Source organism: Bombina bombina, chromosome 2 (assembly GCF_027579735.1).
Source record: "Bombina bombina isolate aBomBom1 chromosome 2, aBomBom1.pri, whole genome shotgun sequence".
Taxonomy (NCBI): Eukaryota; Metazoa; Chordata; class Amphibia; order Anura; family Bombinatoridae; genus Bombina; species Bombina bombina.
The window spans coordinates 483,987,767-484,001,679 of NC_069500.1; the positions used below are offsets into that span (position 1 = coordinate 483,987,767).

General features: G+C 44.1%; 1 protein-coding gene across 3 annotated transcripts in view; it reads right to left on the reverse strand.

Annotated features, from left to right (window-relative positions):
• TPCN1 (two pore segment channel 1) overlaps nt 1–13,913 on the reverse strand; it is a 235,332-nt gene that overhangs the window by 116,267 nt on the left and 105,152 nt on the right. For all 3 annotated transcript variants that reach the window (XM_053702163.1, XM_053702161.1, XM_053702160.1), the window contains exon 12: nt 8,224–8,348. In XM_053702163.1, the coding sequence (XP_053558138.1) occupies nt 8,224–8,348 (125 nt within the window). The remainder of the gene's footprint in view (nt 1–8,223; nt 8,349–13,913) is intronic.

Genomic DNA, 13,913 nt, shown 5'->3' on the forward strand with positions numbered 1-13,913 from the left:
GCAACAATTGTCGTCCTTAAACACCCTCCAGTACAATAATGCATAAGCCAAGATTCTCCCTTTCCAAATAAATTTTGTGAAAGGGGAAAATCACCACATAGTCTGCACATAGGGGCCCATAGGGAGTATGAAAATCTCAGCATATGAAAAAACAGAATTTATGCTTACCTGATAAATTACTTTCTCTTGCGGTGTATCCAGTCTACGGATTTATCCTTTACTTGTGGAATATTCTCCTTCCCTACAGGAAGTGGAAAAGAGAGCACACAGCAGAGCTGTCCATATAGCTCCCCCTCTCGCTCCACCCCCCAGTCATTCGACCAAAGGTTAGGAAGAAAAAGGAGAAACAGCATAAACAGCATAAGCATAAATTCTGTTTTCTCTTGCAAGGTGTATCCAGTCCACGGATTCATCCTTTACTTGTGGGATACCAATACCAAAGCTTTAGGACACGGATGAAGGGAGGGAACAAGACAGGTACCTTAAACGGAAGGCACCACTGCTTGCAAAACCTCTCTCCCAAAAATAGCCTCCGAAGAAGCAAAAGTATCGAATTTGTAAAATTTGGAAAAAGTATACAGTGAAGAACAAGTCGCTGCCTTACAAATCTGTTCAACAGAAGCCTCATTTTTGAAAGCCCATGTGGAAGCCACTGCACTAGTAGAATGAGCAGTAATTGTTTCAGGAGGCTGCTGGCCAGCAGTCTCATAGGCCAAACGGATTATGCTTTTCAGCCAAAAGGAAAGAGAGGTAGCAGTCGCTTTCTGACCTCTCCTCTTACCAGTATAGATAACAAACAAGGAGGATGTTTGTCTGAAATCCTTAGTTGCTTGTAAATAGAACTTTAAAGCACGAACTACATCAAGATTGTGTAACAGACGTTCCTTCTTCGAAGAAGGATTAGGACACAGAGAAGGAACCACTATTTCCTGGTTAATATTCTTGTTAGAAACAACTTTAGGAAGAAAACCAGGCTTGGTACGCAAAACTACCTTATCTGCGTGGAACACCAGGTAAGGTGAATCACACTGTAAGGCAGATAATTCTGAAACTCTTCGAGCAGAAGAGATAGCTACCAAAAACAAAACTTTCCAAGATAACAACTTAATATCTATGGAATGTAAAGGTTCAAACGGAACCCCTTGAAGAACTGAAAGAACTAGATTTAGACTCCATGGCGGAGCCACAGGTTTATAGACAGGCTTGATTCTAACACCACATTCACTTTACCCTCCCGAGAGAGACCCTAGTGCTTAGAGCCGGCAAAGAGAATGACTGGGGGGTGGAGCTAGAGGGGGAGCTATATGGACAGCTCTGCTGTGTGCTCTCTTTGCCACTTCCTGTAGGGAAGGAGAATATCCCACAAGTAAAGGATGAATCCGTGGACTGGATACACCTTGCAAGAGAAATGAGAAAATTATGTTAATTAATAAGGGAACTCATATTATGGTTATCTCATTTTTTTTTTCTTGTTTTTTTTTCCTTCTCTTTTTTTTAATCATTTTTTTTGGTGTTTTATTAATACAAGATACACAAGTATAACAAAAAATAATACCTGACTAATCTGGAATTATCTTCGATATTTCTATCGGTATGCACCTAAAGCTCACAGTTTATATGTTTAATTGGGATCAAGCTTAATTTTGTCTTCCTTTTAATGTATTGATATTGATCACTAAGTGTACTTTTGATTGTGAATTGTATTTTTGTTGTATTTCTACGCTGTGCGTTCAAATCCATATTTCTTCTGTTTTTATATCTTTGTTTCTTTAATAAAAAAGATAAATAAAAAAAAATATGAAAATCTCGGCATGTGAGATATACGTGTGCAGGGGTCTCAGATTAGTTTCTAAAGAGACATGCAACTGCCGTCCCAGATGTATGGCCCTAAGCATAATATAGGAGACTGTCACTCCTATAATATAAAGGGAACCGTTATTCCATATAAAGAATTAACTTATGTTCCAACGTAAAGTAAAAACTCCACTGCCCATAATATCCCTGACATGTGTCTATTGAAAGGGATAGGTACTTATCCCCTCCAGGGATCCTTGACCTTAGCTCCTTAAGTGCTGTCCTCCCATCTGGAAGGTAAAAAAAGGCACTTACCTGGTCTGCTGTAGGGCAGGAGCACATCTAGGTGTGATAGATTACCATATCTATCAGGGACCTGTAGAGAAAGAAAATACAGAGTAACCAACCCTAGATTTTTCAAAAAGGAGTAGCATAATGTTAGAAATAAAGCAAAGACTACCTCGCCCCTTTCTAACCGCTAACAGCCACCATTACTCTTACTAAAGAGATTGACATAGACACAGCATAGCCCTAATCCTTTATTGCAGGGAAAAGTACCCATAAAAGGATTAAATATCTTCAGACACCAACTTCGCACATCCTCCATTGACAGAGGCTGAGAAAATTTTTTTTGTGTTTCTAACATATTTTGCATGATTTCTCTACGTGCCGGCGAGGATTTGAATATCAGGCCCATAGGGAGAAATCAACTAGTACCTTGTGCCAAACATTAGCATACAGAAAAGTATTCAGTGACTGCTATGTGTTACAAGAATTAGTTTAATTGAGAAATAAAACAGATGGTTTGATGTAAATCCATTTTTTAGCACATCATCAAATGAACAATTTGTTTTTAAATGAGGAAAACAAAATTTATGCTTACCTGATAAATGTATTTATTTCCGGATATGGTCCACGGAGTCTTCAATTACTGTTGGGAATATCACGCCTGGCCAGCAGGAGGAGGCAAAGAGCTGTTAAGTATCACTTCCCTTCCCACAAACCCCAGTCATTCGACCGAAGGTAAAGGGAGAAAAAAGAAGTAACACAAGGTGTAGAAGTGCCTGAGGTTAGTCAGAAAAAACGGTCTTAAAACAAAAGTGCGGGGTCGTGGACTCATCATATCCGGAAAGAAATTTATCAGATAAGCATAAATATAGTTTTCTTTCCTAAGATATGGTGAGTCCACTGCGTCCTCAATTACTGTTGGGAACCAATAACCAAGCTAGAGTACACAGAGGACTAGGGAGGGACAAGACAGGTAGACCTAAACAGAAGGCACCACCGATGAAGAACCTTTCTCCCAAAAGAGGCCTCAGCCAAGGAAAAAGTATCAAATTATAAAATTTGGAAAAAGTATGCAGAGAAGACCAGGTTGCGGCCTTGCAAATCTGTTTCACAGAAGCTTCATTTTTGAAGGCTCAAGGAGAGGAAACAGCTCATGGAATGAGCCGTAATTCTCTCAGGAGGCTGCTGTCCAGCAGTCTCATAAGCCAAAGAGATTATTCTTCTCAGCCAGAGAGAAAGAGAAGTAGCAGTAGCTTTCTGACCTTTACGTTTCCCAGAAAAACAAACAAACAGGGCAGAAGACTGGCGAAAATCCTTAGTCTCCTGTAGGTAGAATTTTAGAGCACGCACAACATCCAGGTTGTGCAACAAACGTTCCTTATAAGAAGGATGATTGGGACATAGAGAAGGAACAACAATTTCCTGATTAATATTTCTATCCGAAACTACTTTAGGAAGCAAACCAAACTTAGTACGCAGAACCAACTTATCGGCATGAAAGATAAGGTAAGGCACATCACACTGCAAAGCCGAGAGTTCCGAGACTCTCCGAGCAGAAGAAATAGCAATAAGAAACAAAACCTTCCAAGACAACAACTTAATATCTATGAAGTGCATAGGCTCAAACGGAGCCTGCTGCAAAACTCTAAGAACAAGGTTAAGGCTCCAAGGAGGAGCCATGGACTTAAACACAGGCCTGATTCTGACCAAGGCCTGACAAAAGGATTGCACATCCACCAGACGCTTATGTAGCAAAACAGATAAGGCAGAAATCTGACCCTTCAGGGTACTGACCGACAAACCCTTCTCCAGACCTTCCTGTAGAAAAGACAAAATCCTAGGAATCCTGACCCTACTCCAAGAGTAGCCCTTGGATTCACACCAATAAAGATATTTCCGCCATATTTTATGGTAAATCTTCTTAGTTACAGGCTTGCGAGCCTGAATCATGGTCTCAATGACCGACTCAGAAAACCCACACTTAGACAGAACTAAGCGTTCAATCTCCAAGCAGTCAGCTTCAGAGAAACGAGATTTGGATGAAGGAAGGGACCCTGAAGTAGAGGGTCCTCCCTCAAAGGCAGTCTCCAAGGTAGAAGAGAAGACATTTCTACTAGGTCTGCATACCAGATCCTGCGAGGCCACGCAGGAGCTATTAGAATCACCAACGCCCTCCCCTGCTTGATACCAGCAATAACCCGTGGAAGGAGAGAAAACGGTGGAAACAGGTATGCCAGCCTGAAATCCCAAGGGACCGCCAAAGCATCTATCAGAGCGGCCTGTGGATCCCTTGACCTTGAACCGTACCTCGGGAGCTTGGCATTCTGCCGAGACACCATCAGATCCAGCTCCGGCACCCCCCATCTGAGGGTCTAGCTGGAGAACACCTCCGGATGGAGCTCCCATTCCCCGGGATGAAAGGTCTGTCAGAAAATACGCTTCCCAGTTGTCCACTCCTGGAATGTGGATGGCAGATAGACAGCAATTGTGAGCTTCCGCCCACTGAATAATCCGAGCCACCTCTTTCATGGCTAAGTAACTCAGAGTTCCTCACTGGTGGTTGATGTGAGCCACTGAGGTTATGTTGTCCGACTGGAACCTGATAAACCGGGCTAAGGACAACTGAGGCCAAGCCATCAGAGCATTGAAAATCGCTCTCAACTCCAAGATGTTTAGGGGGAGAGCAGACTACTCCTGAGTCCAGAGTCCCTGCGCCTTTAACGAGTCCCAGACTGCTCCCCAGCCCAGCAGGCTGGCGTCCATGGTCACGATCACCCAGGAAGGTTTCTGAAAGCATGTTCCCTGAGAGAGATGTTCCTGAGAAAGCCACCACGGGAGAGAGTCTCTTGTCAACTGATCTAGATCTATTCTCAGACAGATCCGCATAGCCCCCATTCCATTGCCTGAGCATGCATAACTGCAGAGCTCTCAAATGGAATCGAGCAAAGGGAATGATGTCCATGGAAGCAACCATCAGACCAATTACCTCCATACATTGAGCCACTGATGGCCGAACAGTAGACTGTAGAGAGAGGCAAGAGGAAAGAATTTTGGCTTTTCTGACCTCCGTCAGAAATATTTTCCTTGATAGGGAATCTATTATGGTCCCTAAGAAAACTACCCTTGTAGCTGGTACAAGGGAACTCTTTTCCAGATTCACTTTCCATCCGTGGGAACGTAGAAAAGACAAGATCTCTGTGTGAGATTTGCTTGTTGAAAAGATGGCGCCTGAACCAGAATGTCGTCCAGATAGGGCGCCACAGCAATTCGCCGAGACCGAATCACTGCCAAGAGAGCTACCAGAACCTTTGTGAAAATTCTGGGAGCTGTGGCAAGGCCAAATGGAAGAGTCACAAACTGAAAGTATGTGTCCAGAAAGGCAAATCTCAGAAATTTGTGATGATACCTGTGAATAGGAACATGAAGGTACACATCCTTCAGGTCTATGGTCGTCATGAACTGACCTTCTTGCACTAAAGGAAGAATGGAACGTATAGTTTCCATCTTGAAGGACGGTACTCTGAGAAACTTGTTTAGACACTTCAGACCTAGAATAGGTCGGAACGTTCCCTCTTTTTTAGGAACCACAAACAGATTTGAATAGAAACCTAGACCCTGTTCCTGTACTGGAACTATCACTCCCAGGGTGGAAAGATCCTGTACACATTTCAAGAACGCCTCCCTTTGTATCTGGTCTGCAGATAATCTTGAGAGGTGGAATCTGCCCCTGGGAGAAAAGGACTTGAATTCTAATTCGTAACCTTAGGATACTATGTCCACCGCCCAAGGATCCGGGACGCCTCGTATACATGCTTGAGAGAATCGAGAAAGTCTGCCCCCAACTTGATCCGATCCCGGATTGGCAGCAAGTCCTTCATGCTGATTTGGATTTAGTATTGGGTTTCTTTGATTGCTTCCCCTTGTTCCAAGACGTGCTAAAACAGCGAAACCAGATATTTTGGCTCCCAACTTTAAATTACCTGCAATGAGGCATCAGTAATAAAGGAATTGGCTAACTTAAGAGCCTTAATCCTGTCTCGGATCTCTTCCAAGGGAGTCTCTACCCAAAGAGGCTCAGACAATGTGTCGAACCAATAGGCTGCCGCACTTGTCACAGTAGCAATACACACCGCAGGTTGTCATTGGAGACCTTGATGAACATATATCCTTTTCAAATAAGCCTCCAGATTTTCATCCATTGGACCTTTAAAGGAGCAGCTATCCTCAATAGGAATAGTAGTTCTCATAGCCAGAATAGAAATTGCACCTTCAACTTTGGGCACCGTTTGCCACAACTCCTTAATGGAGTCTGCCACAGGAAACATCTTTTTAAAGACAGGAGACGGTGAAAAAAAGGGATACCAGGTCTCTCCCATTACTGTGCAATATTTTCCGTAGCACGGTCTGGAACAGGGAACACCTCCACAGAGGAAGGAACATCAAAGTACTTATTAAGTTTACTAGAATTCCTAGGGTTGATAATGGCAGGAGTATCAGAGTCGTCCAATGAAGCCAAAACCTCCTTTAACAAGACACAGAGGTGTTCAAGCTTAAATCTGAAGGATACAACTTCAGCATCAGATAAGAGAATTACACTGTCTGAATCTGAGATTTCACCCTCAGAGGCTATCGACGTATCTTACTCATCAGACTTATGAGAAAGAACAACTTGGGTAGCCTCAGAAACCCTTATATCTGAATCTCTAAATTTCTTCTTGTGTTTTCCCTGTAGCATGGGAATAGCAGCTAATGCCGCAGATACTGCAGAAGATACCTGGGCAGCAATTTTTGTTTCAAATAGAGTCCTCCCGGAGATTTAAAGGAACCGCAGGGCACTTCCTGTGACGCCGTTAAGGCTTGGGACGATGGAGGAAACTGCTGCGACATTGCCTGAACAGCATCATCCTGAGAGAATGGTGGCTCAGAGGCAACAATACTATCCTTATGTAATAAAGTCATCTCTATGCATGAGGAATAGAAAGGCAGGGGAGGTTCAACCTGGCTATCTAAGCAAAGTTTGCATTGAGCTATAGGAGAAATTTCCTGGTCCATATTGAAACACAAAAATGTTATTAAAAATCACTGTCCCTTTAAGAACTACGCTCCCCAGGGACACTCTGTGTACTATTACCCCCAATCAGGAGGCGTAACACTAATACCCAATTTTGTGGGGGAAAAAAACCAGGAAAGTGCCGCTCCGGTTTCTGCTGACAGGAAAATCACATGATACGTGATCTCAGAGATGCGCCACAATCCAGAAGCGCGCATAAAGGAAACCACTTCTCAAACAGATCCGCCTTTACTAATGTCTATTGAGTGACAGGGTGAAGAAAAGCGGCCATAAGCGAGGAGGGCAAGTCAGCACGGTCTGACCCTCGCAACTGGTCTAGGCATGTATTGAGGAATATATATTCCGTTAATTAACCCTGAGCCACCAAATGGGAATAACCTTATAAAACACAGAATTCCCCTTCTCTTGTCACAGTCCAAGTGCCTGCACACTGCCAAAAAACCCTGAACTCAGGATTGTTGTCCCTATATCCGTGCAGCTTGCAAATTAACCCTTTAGTGCTAGTGACTCTACCCAAAAGACAAAATATGGCACTTACCTGCACCTCTAGCTGTCTAAAAGGAAGACAGCTCACCAGGCATGAGAGGAAGCCACTCCTCACAGAGACCTGTGGGGGAAAAAAAGGACAGAGTAAACCTACTGCAATGAGGCCCACTCCACAAGTTCCTAACTGCTTAAAAGCCACCACCGCCCTATTGAAGAGACTAACGTGGAGTACGGCTAAACCCATCTTGAAAGGAAAGATCAGAGCAAACCTACTCTGGCTTTCAAAATAAAATTTTGATTGAAGTAAAATAAATTAAATCTTCTTCAGATACCAAAACTTCCCCTCCTCCCCGCACCGAAGGCAAAAAGAATGACTGGGGTTTGTGGGAATGTGTGGGAATAAGTGATATTCCCAACAGTAAGTGAGTATGCTGTGGATTCACCATATCTTAGGAAAGAAATCAATTTAAAAATAGCACCTGAAAAAAGAAATCTAAGCAAACTCTATGCTTTATTTTAACCCATTTTAAAATCTACACTTTTCTCTCTCTTGTTCTCTTGTCCAGATCCTTTTGTCTCGTTACCGGAGAGTGTCATTTCCGTTCCTTTTCAAAGCTCTGAACGTTAGGTATCTGTCGCAGGCTGACATGCGCGGCTTGTAGAACTTCATCATCCCATCAAAGTGGCTGAAGGAAATTCCCGGAGGACCCTGAATGTGATGACAAGAAATATCTCATGAACTGAAGCACAGCTGAAAATTACCAGCACCTCTTTTAAAAAAAAACAAACAAAAAGAAAACAAGAAAACAAAATTTATGCTTACCTGATAAATTTCTTTCTTTCCGGACATGGAGAGTCCACAACGTCATTCCAATTACTAGTGGGATATTCAACTCCTGGCCAGCAGATGGAGGCAAAGAGCACCCCAGCAAAGCTGTTAAGTGTAATTCCCTTACCCATAACCCCCAGTCATTCAGCCGAAGGAAAATGAAAAAACATAAATTATGCTTATCAGATAATTTCCTTTCCATCTGTAAGAGGATAGTCATCGGCTTCATTCATTACTTGTGGAAAATACAGAACCTGGCTACCAGGAGGAGGCAAAGACACCCCAGCCAAAGGCTTAAATACCTCCCCCATTTCCCTCATATCCCAGTCATTCTGCCAAGGGAACAAGGAACAGTAGAAGAAATATCAGGGTATAAAGGGTGCCAGAAGAATAAACAAAAATGTAGGTACGCCCAACAGAGAAAAACGGGCGGGGGCCATGGACTCTCCTCATACAGAAGGAAAGGAAATTATCTGTAAGCATAATTTATGTTTTCCTTCTTAATATGAGGAGAGTCCACGGCTTCATTCATTACTTGTGGGAAACATATACCCAAGCTCAAAAAGAAGTGAATGAAAACGGGAGGGTAAAAGAGAGGCGGACCTTTATTCTGAGGGCACCACAGCCTGCAAAACCTTTCTCCCAAAAGCTGCTTCAGCCAAAGCAAAAACGTCAAATTTGTAAAATTTTGAAAAGGTATGTAAGGAGGACCAGGTAGCCGCCCTACAAATCTGCTCCATAGAGGCTTTATTCTTAAAGGCCCAAGATGAAGCCACAGCTCTAGTTGAATAAGCCGTAATCCTCTGAGGCAGCTTATGTCCCGCTGTTTCATATGCCAAGCGAATAATACTCTTCAACCAAAAAGATAAGGAAGTGGAAGAGGCCTTCTGCCCTCTACACTTCCCAGAAAAGACAACAAACAATGAAGATGTCTGCCTAAAATAGTTCGTAGCTGCCTTGAAGATAAAATTTCAATGCCCGAACCCCATCCAAATTATGAAGTAACCATTCCTTCGGCAAAGGATTAGGACACAAGGAAGGAACCACAATCTCCTCATTGATGTTACGATCAGAAACCACTTTAGGAAGAAACCCTAACCCAGTACGAAAAACAGCCTTATCAGCATGAAAAACTAGGTAAGGGGGCTCACATTGCAAGGCCGCCATTTCATTCTCTCTGTGTGCCGAAGCAATAGTCAGTAGAAAAAGAACCTTTAGACAGTAACTTAATATCAATCGCATGCATAGGCTCAAATGGAGCCCTCTTCAAAACTTTAAGAACTAGATTTAAACTCCAAGGAGGAGCGGTAGGTCTAAAAACAGGCCTAATTCTAGACAGTACCTGAATAAAAGACTGTATATCAGGAAGCTCAGCGAGCCTCTTGTGCAATAACACAGATAGAGCCGAAAGCTGTCCCTTTAGGTAACTCGCAGAAAGGCCCTTCTCCATACCATCCTGGAGAAAGGAAAGAATCCTGGAAACCTTGACCTGCCAGGGGAATCCACGCTCTTCACACCAGAATAAGCAGGTCCTCCACACATTATGATAGATACGACGAGTGACCGGCTTTCGAGCTTGAATGAGTGCATCAATCACTCTCTCAGAAAAACCTCTCTTGGCTAGGACTAAGGGTTCAATCTCCACGCAGTCAGCCTCAGAGAATCTAGATTTTGATGAACAAAAGGACCTTGTTCCAGCAGATCCCTGCCACAAGGTAACCTCCATGGAGGAGATGAAGACATCCCCACCAGGTCCGCGAACCACATCCTTCGCAGCCATGATGGAACAATTATTATTGCCAAAGCTTTCTCCTGCTTGATGCGGGCCACTACACAAGGGAGAAGTGGTAACGGTGGAAAGATGTAAACTAGACTGAACCTCCAAGGCACTGCTAATGCATCTATCAGCTCTGCCTGAGGATCCCTGGACCACGACCCGTATCTGGGTAACTTGGAATTGAGTCGGAATGCCATAAGATCTATCTCTGGCGTCCCCCATCTGTTGCAAATCTCTGCAAACACCTCTGGATGGAGAGACCATTCCCCCGGATAAAAGGATTGTCTGCTGAGAAAATCTACTTCACAGTTGTCTACACCCAGAATGTGCCTTCTTGGCACCCTAAACAGCTCCCCATCCTGATAGACTTGCGTCCGTAGTCACAATATCCCAGGATGATCTCAAGAAGGATGTCCCCTGGGACAGGTAATCTGGACAGAGCCACCAAGAGAGCGATTCTCTCGACCCGTTGTCTAGAAAAATTTGTTGTGACAGATCCGAGTGGTCGCCGTTCCACTGGCTCATCATGCACAGCTGAAGAGGCCTGAGATGGAACCTGGCGAATGGAAAGATGTCTATGCTGGACACCATGACTCCAATTATCTTTATACACCGGGCCACAGAGGGCCTTAAGGAAGTCTGTAGGGCAAGACAATTGGAAGTTAGCTTGTAACGTCTCTGGTCTGTAAGAAATATCCTCATGGATATGGAATCTATTATCATACCCAGGAATTCCACACTGGTACTGGGAACAAGAGAACTCTTTTCTAAGTTTATCTTCCATCCATGAGATCGAAGAAGAAATAGAAGAGCTTTTGAATGGTCCTCTGCCAACTGACAGGATGGCGCCTGAACCAGGATGTCGTCTAAATATGGTGCCACTGCTATCCCTCTGGTTCTTGCCACTGCAAGCAAAGCCCCCAGAACCTTTGTACAGACTTTTGGGGCAGTAGCTAGACCAAATGGAAGTGCAACAAACTGGAAGTGCTGGTCCAGGAACGCAAATCTCAGGAACTTGAAGTGTTCCTTGTGGATTGGAACGTTAAGGTAAGCATCCTTCAAGTCTATCGTAGTCATGAACTGTCCTTCCTGAACTAAGGGCAGAATGGACCTTATCGTCTCCATCTTGAACGAGGGGACCGACAGGAACTTGTTAAAGCACTTTAGGTCCAGAATCGGGTGAGAAGTTCCCTCCTTCTTTGTGACCACAAAAAGGTTTGAGTAGTATCCCAGACCGCTTTCTGCTAGAGGTACTGGTACAACTAATCCCAGGGAGGAGAGATCCCTCACGCACCCTAAAAAGGCCTCTCGTTTGGCTGGCCTTGAAGACAGGTTTGACAAGAGGAATCTGCCCCTGGGTGGATGAGATCTGAAACAAATCCTTTAACCCTGAGCGATGACTTCCAGGACCCAAGTGTCTTGCACGACCCCAGCCAAGGCTTCAAAAAGAAAGATAGTCTGCCCCCCACACAGTCCAAAGGCGGATTGGGGGCCGCCTCATCATGCCCACTTTGACTCAGCAGGCTTCTTGTTCTGCTTGGATTTATTCCACGACTGAGTCGGTCTCCAAGTTCCCTCGGTCTGATCAGGTTTCGCGGAGGGCTGCTGCCGTTGGGGTTTATCCGAACGAAAGGGACGAAAATTAGGACCTGGTCCCTTAGGTTTGTTCTTTGAGTCCAGGCCTAGACCAAAAAGAATCTTCCCTTTAAATGGCAGAGAAAGAAGTCTAGACTTTAAAGTCATGTCCGCAGACTAAGACTTCAGCCAGAGTGCCCTACATGCTAGTACTGAAAAACCTGACGCCTTGGCATTCAGGTGAATAATCTGCATATTTGCATCACAAATAAAAAGAATTAGCCACTCTCAAGACCTTAATTCTTTCCTGGATCATGTCAAGGGGACCTTCCACCTCGATCAATTCAGATAAAGATTCGCACCAATAGGTGGCGGCTCCAGCCACCACAGCAACCGCCGCTGCCGGTTGAAATAAATATCCTGTGTGCTGAAACATCTTTCTCAACAGAGTTTCTAGCTTCTTATCTATTGGCTCTTTGAACAAGGAACTATACTCAAGAGGAATAGTAGTGCATTTAGCAAGCGTGGAGATAGCGCCATACACCTTAGGGACGGAACCCCACAACTCTAATTGAGAGTCCGGAAACGGGAATCATTTCTTAAAGGAAGAAGAAGGGGAAAAGGACGAACCAAGTCTTTCCCATTCATTCTTAATAATATTTGCTATCTTTACAGGAACCAGGAAAGTCTGTGGTACAACCCTGTCCTCGTAGAGCTTATCTATTTTAGGAATACAATGTTCCTCAGGTAATTTTGGTTCCGGAACCTCTAAAGTAACCAAAAACTTCCTTTAATAGAAAGCTTAAGTGTTCAATCCTAAATCTATAGTCTGGTTCCTCCGCAGCTGGAGGCCTAGAGGCAGCAGATTCCGACCAAGAAACAGCATCCTCTGAAGTATCAGAGTCGTCCTCATCATCGGATAGTCTGGTATTAGATTAGTCCAATAAGTTAGTAAATGATAGCAGTATTTGACCTTTCGCTTGCGCTTATCTGGGCGAGGTAAAGCACTGAAGGCAGCAGACACTGCCGTTTGTAGCTGTTCAGTAAAGTCTGGCGGTAAAAGGGCTCTCCAGGAGGATTAGCAGTGCAATGGTAAGCTGCATGTGTAATAGGAGATGACAACAGGGAATGCACCTCACGGGACGGAGACTCCTCAGAGGTGGACGGCTCAGTGGTACTAAACATATTTGTTTTCTTAGATAAAATTATTTTATCAAGGCATGTGGAACATAATTGAGCAGGCGGATATACCGTAGCCTCCTCAATATAGACAGGTATTAGATTTAGGTAAAGAGGGAGTACCCTCCAACGTATCAGAGTCCTCCATAGCTTGCTCTTAAAAGATGGACTATAGAAAAAGATAAATGGCACCTTTATACCCCCAATGGCTGGGGCACTCACCACCTCCTATGACCCAGGCCCCACAGAGAAACCGCTTCATCTCCGGTAAATCGCACGGCCAGGAAAGAGGAAATCAGTGTAACCACACCCGGTCACGTGGTGTGCCATGCAGGACCGCCCCTGCTACAGGAAAAAGCGCACCAAACCCAACAGGTTGCGCAGCTAACCAAAAACTAAAGTAAAAACCTGTACGTTCCACAGCTGCCTGAGCCTCATCTCACACATGTCGCAGCATAAAATATAATAAAGTAAATTATGCAATAAATCCTCCCTGTTCAATAATCCCCTTCCGGAGATATTAACCCTTGATTCCATACAGATAAAAGGAGTCACACTGTGACCCTGTCTTCTTGCGTTATCATATGTGTATAAAAATGAAACAATCTTACCGGAATCTCTGCCGTGGAACAGGCACACAGCCTCTCACGTTTGACAGTCTTGTAGCATCGCTCCCGACATGGACTTGAGTGATAGAAGCAGGCAGTGAAACTCGTCAACACTGATTGCTTAGGAGCTGTTAATACGAGTATGGATGGGTTCACAGAAAGACTCTCCCTGCATCTCCAGACCCTAACATTCGTCAATGCTCTCACTGAGGGGCTGACAAGACTACTTAAAACTCCAGTCCCATTCTGAAGGGTACTACCCTCCATAAGGAACTACTCTTTATCTTCTGACCCTTCTCTGCCAAC